At 45.4% G+C, this 6,706-nt stretch overlaps 2 protein-coding genes across 2 annotated transcripts; both read right to left on the bottom strand.

Annotated features, from left to right (window-relative positions):
* Positions 1-1,032: 1,032 nt before the first annotated feature.
* Positions 1,033-1,652, bottom strand: LOC100823922. Its single transcript, XM_003577698.2, has one exon. It carries the CDS (start codon positions 1,348-1,350, stop codon positions 1,033-1,035), a length of 318 nt encoding a protein of 105 aa, XP_003577746.1. The 5' UTR covers positions 1,351-1,652.
* Positions 1,653-2,128: 476 nt separating this feature from the next.
* Positions 2,129-3,253, bottom strand: LOC100823618. The gene has a single exon (XM_003577697.4). It carries the CDS (start codon positions 3,165-3,167, stop codon positions 2,352-2,354), a length of 816 nt encoding a protein of 271 aa, XP_003577745.1. The 5' UTR covers positions 3,168-3,253; the 3' UTR covers positions 2,129-2,351.
* Between the last annotated feature and the right edge of the window lie 3,453 nt (positions 3,254-6,706).

Raw genomic sequence — 6,706 nt, 5'->3', positions numbered from 1 at the left:
CATGAGGCTGAAGTTTCTAGATCGTCATCTCCGTCTCTGTGAAAATGGTGGCCTGATATTGTAAACAGATTTATCTATGATGATCCATTCTCCAAACAAGCCTTACTCTCGGTCGTTGCATCGACTATAAGGTCATCCATGATGGTCTGAATTCCGCATTCACTTGGAGGTGTCGTTTAGGACTTTTATGGAGCTGGAAAAGAGAGAGAACATAAAAGGAAGGCGTGAAGGGGTGAAACCCTCGACTCTTGAGGCCTAATAAGAGCTGGCTATTTTCTCCGTTGTATTGTAAGAGAAGTGAAGCGTTTCATCAACGGAACCGTGGGGGTTGTAATTTATAAGGGCAACAGGTCTTTGCCCCATAGTTTTACAGCTCGGTTGTATCATAGTGAGTTTCTTGCTGGTGACCTGATCCGGTTTTACCATTCTCTTCTGATTTTTCTTGGTGTAAGAGACATTTGTTGTTTTCGTTTCTATGAAATGGAAAAGGGGTCGCCGTACTCTAATAAAAAAGTTAAAATTAAAAATTGGGGTCGCCTCATTCGAAAAAAATGTTAAGTGTTTCATGTTAATTCTATTCACTGTATTAACGATGAATTGTAATTGTTCAGACAAGAGATCAAAATATAATCTCTGGTGCAAGTAATTAAGGATTTTTTTTCGGTTGCCTCATGGGTTGGCGCCATTCAGTTTTTATTTTTTGGATCGTCAGCCTAATGGATCGATTTTTATCTTAAACATGTGAAGTCCCGCTCACCCAAATTACCACACGGCTTTCCGATCACCAACCAAACACATCCAAAGTATATATGAGAAAAAGGAGAAGATTTTCTACGTTCAAAATGCGTAGGAAATTCAAACACTAATGCACATCTGAAAATCCGCTCTGTTCTATACGCTGAATTTTTCCAATTGGCAACAGATTCAATTAACATGCGCAAGAGTTACAACATCTTCTTCTTCTTCTTGGGCAACGGAAATTAGGAGTTTTAATTACACGGAAAGCACCTACTTAGCACCTTATACAAGCAATCACGAGCCCTGGGCGCGCGAGACCATGCTGCCGGAGCCGGGCGCGACGGCGGCGGCGGCGGCGCGGTCGGCGGAGCGCGTGGTGACGCAGCGGTAGAGGCCCGTGGCGATCCAGAAGGCCCAGGGCAGCGCGACGAGCGCCAGCCCGGCCGCGGCGATCCAGCCGGGCGCCTCGCCGGGGGGCAGCACGACGTAGGCCACGAGGCACGCGCCGCCGCCCAGCACGGACGCCAGCAGCAGCGCCGTCACCAGCCACACGCAGAAGCTGCTCGCCGGCCGCCCGCGCTGCTCCTCCTGCTGCCCCTGCGGCGGCGCCATTAATTCGGTCGGTCGTCGCCGGTGGGGACCGGGCCGCCGGAGCTTGAGAAGAAAACGCGGAAACGCGGCGGAGGACGATCGGTTGATGATGGAGCGACGCGCGCGTGGGCGATCAATGGCGCCGGTCGATTGATGGGCAGCAATTTGGTTCCTCGGATAGCTTGCGTTGCATTTTCTTGCGGACGGATGGAGAGACGATTAACGAGAAAATGTGGCGAAAAAGCTCTGATCTTGGTCGAATGGGGGAATGCTCAAACTAGGGTGGACAAACGGAAGAAGGGGCCAGGAGAAAATTGTGGAGAGTTAACTGTGCACAATCTAAAATAAGCTCCCTTTTTTCTCATTAAAAAAAGCTATTTAAGTACCTTTTTTCTTCTCTGTTTTTTTATGCAGTAGTTTTGATTATTTCTCCTCGATAAATCAGACATAGCTAACACTAAAAACTGCTTCTTTCTATTCAGATGAAAAAGTTGATGATTGCAATATTTGGCTGGTCAAAAATTTGGCCAATGTTTTGGTTGCTTTTAGTTGGCTAAAATTGGGAAGAAAAATAAACTGAAAGTGGTGGTGTGAGTTATGACAGGGGCTTGCCAAAAGAATTTTGGTAGGACAGGCTTTGGTTACAATCCAAATATACCCTAAGACTAGAAAGTAACCGAGTCATAGTTGAATCTCCAACAAACTACCAAAAAAGAGAAGTAATACAAAGAATATTTGCTTTGCATGACTGAATCTCAACGGACAGGAACTTTTGCCGTTCTCAGGAGAAAAAATGATATGATGACAATTCTACTGTAATCACACATTTTGTCCATTCATGATCTGAAGATAGATGCAAGCACTCATCCGTATGTTACATTTACAGCTCACACAAACAAGAGCAGAAGCAAGAAAAAGAATCTACCCATGGAGAAAAGGAAGAACAGAGGAAAGCACAGGTGCTCCATCCAAATCACACACAAGCAGCCACAACCTGAGCACACAGCAGTCAATCACCACCCCTAACACACACTGTAAAGATCGCCACTGTCCTTGCTGCTCTTCCTCTTGGAGAAACTCTTGGAGAAGAGGATGTCGCCGATGAGGGGCACGATGGGCTTCACCTTCTGCGGCGCCTTCCTCCTCCTGCCGCCGCCGAGCAGATCGTCATCATCATCAATCTCGCCGAGGCTCAGCGCGTGGCTGAACGACGGCAGGTACTCGCTGCTGTATCCGCCAGACTTCTCGGCCCACCGCTCGATGGCTGCCCTCTTCATGTCGGTGTCACCGCCGATGCTGCTGCGCCGCGCTGCCGCCGCAGCCGCCTTGTCGGCCTCCATCTCGGCCAGCCTCGAGAGGCCCCGGTGGAGCTGCGCGTTGAGGCTGGCCACGGCCATCTCCATCTCCGTGCTCCTCTTCCTCAGCCGCACCACTTCCCTCCTCGTCTCTGCCACCTCTTCCTCAAGCTTCTTAACGGAGCTCATGACGATGAGCCCACCGGCATCCTCGTCTCGGTCATCATGCTCGTCGCCGCCGTCATCCCCGTTCGCCGATCGCGATGATGTGAAAGACGGTGGTGAGGACGGAGCAGAGTACATAGGCACGATGGCTGTAGTTGCCTCTGCCTCTGCATCAGCCATGGCATTTGGAGAAAGGGTGATGGTGCTGCTACTGCCGCTCTCCGCCAGCTTGGCATTAAGGGCAGCAGCGGCGACAGCATTGGCGTGGAGCCTGGAGCGGTTTCCGCCGACTAGGATGCGATCCCCGAACACGGCGACGGCCTCCTTCACGGACCGGAAAGGGCGGGCAGTGTCGACCTCGACACGGTCGGAGGCCATGGAAATGGTTCCTCAAGAATTTGGACCTGCAAGGACATCCACAAGATTGAGGAGGTTTTATATGAAGGTGATAGGCTGGTTTCTTTGCTTCCACTACAATAGCATGCTGGCCACCACCAGCAGCTAGTCCCAAGCAACCAGTTTCCCAGTAGCAACAAGCAAGAGCCATGACTTGCCACCTAAAAGAAGTTACAGAAAACTCCTAAGACAAGTGTAGATAAATCTGCAGGAGTGGAGCTGAAGCAGGGATGCTTTCTGGGCACTCTTGGCTGGCTGGCTGGCTACCTCCAAGGAGAAATATCATCATGGTAACAACTGTTGTTAGAGCAACGTGCAACAGAGTAAAACAGAACAGAACAGAAATTCTGGTGTCATGAGAGTAGTTGGGAGAAATCATGGTTTTTTCAGTTGGTGCATGCAGTTCTGAAAGTAGATAGGGGCCTTGTAACAAACTGACATGTTTTGGAAACCAGAAACATGATCCTGACTGAGATGGCAAATGTTACACGTCAGCAACAAAGGTACAGCAAAATATCAAATTAGATAAGGAAGCACCTATGACTTATACTGTCTTTGTCAATGTCATAACCAACAAGAGTAATACAGGAATGGATTATCCCCAATACATATGCAGTGCAAATAAGCTAAAAGGATTGCTTGTAGACTTAAGTAGCCTTTTCAAATAGATGTATGAAGGTTAAAATGCTAAGTGGTTATTTATTAAAAAATGCTAAGTGGATATAAAAATGATCAACTGGAGATGAGAATAACTTTTATTTTTATGAGTTCCTCTAGGAAAAATTAATGGCCAAACCAAGCTGTAACATTCAAAGACAGTTCAGAAATTAATATTCTTGAAATTAGTTGTTTATGTACACAATCGATATTGCAAAATTTTAGAAATTTGTCTATCTGATTAGTATAGCTAGCAAAACAATATGGGGAAGTTATAATGGTAACAAGACAACTGCTATTAGGGCAACATGCGACAGAGCAGAAACAGAACAGAAATTCAGGTGTCATGAGACTGGTTGGGAAAAAAACATACAGTATTTTTTTCAGTTGGGGCATGCAATTCCCAAAGTAGATAGCAGCCTTGTAACAAACTGACATGTTATGGAAACAAGAAACATGATACTGACTGAGACGGCAGAACAATAGCAGCAAAAATAAGGTGAGCTGCTGCCAAACATTTGAGAGAAAAAAATGGCACTTGATGTGCATATAATTTTTATATTAGCCATTTATCCTTTTCCTTTTACCATGGCCAGTTGGTCATTGACTTCTGGTCTGCTCAGAACTAGTCTACACTTTAACACTAAATGATAGTCATATTCCACAACCAACCACCTTTACATTGCAACGTCACAGGCCCACTAAGTGATACTAACACGAACATGGTTCCAGCTTGCAAACTTAGGAAAAAGAGCTAATTTTTTTTTAAATAATACGAATTTTTTAATCATTTTCGAAAATAATACGCGTTTTTCAAAATTTACAAAAATAATGCGGCCTCGGTCTGGGCAAGGTCGAATGGGCCCAAGCCGATTAGGCCCAGTCGGCCTGGTCCAGGCCGACTCCAGGCCGGCTTTCGACCGCGCGGGCCCTCACCAGCTAGCCAGCCTGGCCCAGGCCGACTGAAGCCCAGTCGGCTTCGCCCAGGCCGACTGGCCAGTCGGTTTCGCCGTGGCCGACAGCGGGCTGGTGGGCCGGGGAATTTTTTCCTTTTTCTTTTTCCCTTTCATTCCCATCTCCCCTGCGCTCGCGCGAGCCCAGCCACGCCCACTGCTTCTGCTTCTTCCTCCTCTGCTCGTTTCTTCTCTTCTTTTCTTGTTCTTCATTTCCTCCTCAAATGCCCCCATTTTCTAACCCAAATCAGTGCATTTTGATCCCATTTAATCCACAAAATCACATCCCCTATCTAGTTGGCACCCAAAGACACCTCGATCTACTGTTTTCATTGGCCATGTGGAGCTAATTTTGTGGTGCACAGTTGGAGCAATGTTGGTGGTTTGGAGGAGTTTGGAGGCGGTGGTGCTCATCCAGTGACCGTGAGGCTGCTCGAGGTTGGGTTCACACGCTTCAAGGGTAAATCCTAATCTCTGACGTATTTATCCTATAATGTATATGTTTATGAGGATACATGTGTACCGCTTCAATGTATATGTTTTGATTGGAGCAATGGTGGTGATGCCATAAGTATGTTTTAGCGTTTGATAGTGCTCATTATTTTGGTTAACGGTTAATGTCGTACTGTTTAGTATTTTACGCGTATTAATATTTTTAATAAGCCGTACTGGTTAGTATTTGACGCGTATTAATATTTTTAATACGCCGTACTGGTTAGTATTTGACGCGTCATAATATTTTTAATATGCCGTACTGGTTAGTATTTGACGCGTATTAATATTTTTAATATGCCGTACTGCTCAGTATTTGACGCGTATTAATATTTTTAATATGCCGTACTGCTTAGTATTTGATGTGTCATAATATTTTTAATATGCAGTACTGGTTAGTATTTGACGCGTATTAATATTTTTAATATGCCGTACTGCTCAGTATTTGACGCGTCATAATATTTTTAATATGCCGTACTGCTCAGTATTTGACGCGTATTAATATTTTTAATATGGCGTACTGCTCAGTATTTGATGCGTATTAATATTTTTAATATGCCGTACTGCTCAGTATTTGACGCGTCATAATATTTTTAATATGCCGTACTGCTTAGTATTTGACGCGTATTAATATTTTTAATATGCCGTACTGCTCAGTATTTGATGCGTCATATATTTTTAATATGCCGTACTGCTCAGTATTTGCCGCGTATTAATATTTTTAATATGCCGTACTGCTCATTATTTGACGCGTATTAATATTTTTTATATGCCGTACTGCTTAGTATTTGACGCGTCTAAACATTTTTTTTAGGCATCAGAGATGTCCGGTGTAGTGAAGTTTGTTTTTTAGTACGGTTTCGGTACTGTCTTAACAACCGAGCATGGAGCTGATCTGAGTCAGTTTAAGTATGTGGAGTTGGATCTAACGGCCCCTCAAACATGGACGTTTAGTCAGCCGTAGGAATGGTTGGTAGGATGTTTAGCGGTCAATCCTGAAACATACACCGTCCGTGTGCAAGCATTGTTGACCAAGTCAAGTTCAAATATTTTCTGGGTTTTGAGGCCGATAGACTGGACATCAAAGTGGGTGCGCTGGTTAGAAAGTTGTGAGAAAAGGGAAACTACACCTGTCGCCTTAATCCAGGTTGTCGCTCATGAGACCAATCTAGCTGAAGGCGAGGGTGAATCAAGTTATGACTTGTCCAATGCAAACTCTGTGTCGAATGCTGGAGGTGGTGGTTATGAATTAGGCCAGAGCTCCGGGGCAGTAGGAGAGGATGAGTACACTGGCGAGGCAGATGCGGACAAAGAAGATGGTCACTTGCAGAAAGAGATGGAGGATGAAGATACAGATGGTCGTAGTTCTTATGACGATGAGTCTCATGAGTCGGACGAAAAGGAGGTGCTGATTTCTGC

The sequence above is a fragment of the Brachypodium distachyon genome, chromosome 4 (assembly GCF_000005505.3).
Source record: "Brachypodium distachyon strain Bd21 chromosome 4, Brachypodium_distachyon_v3.0, whole genome shotgun sequence".
NCBI lineage: Eukaryota > Viridiplantae > Streptophyta > Magnoliopsida > Poales > Poaceae > Brachypodium > Brachypodium distachyon.
This window is presented reverse-complemented; position numbering and strand designations above follow the sequence as displayed.

What these genes read in the sequence shown, in the direction of transcription:
- LOC100823922 (XM_003577698.2), bottom strand. Translation starts at nt 1,350, where the DNA reads ATGGCGCCGCCGCAGGGGCAGCAGGAGGAGCAGCGCGGGCGGCCGGCG.
- LOC100823618 (XM_003577697.4), bottom strand. Translation starts at nt 3,167, where the DNA reads ATGGCCTCCGACCGTGTCGAGGTCGACACTGCCCGCCCTTTCCGGTCC.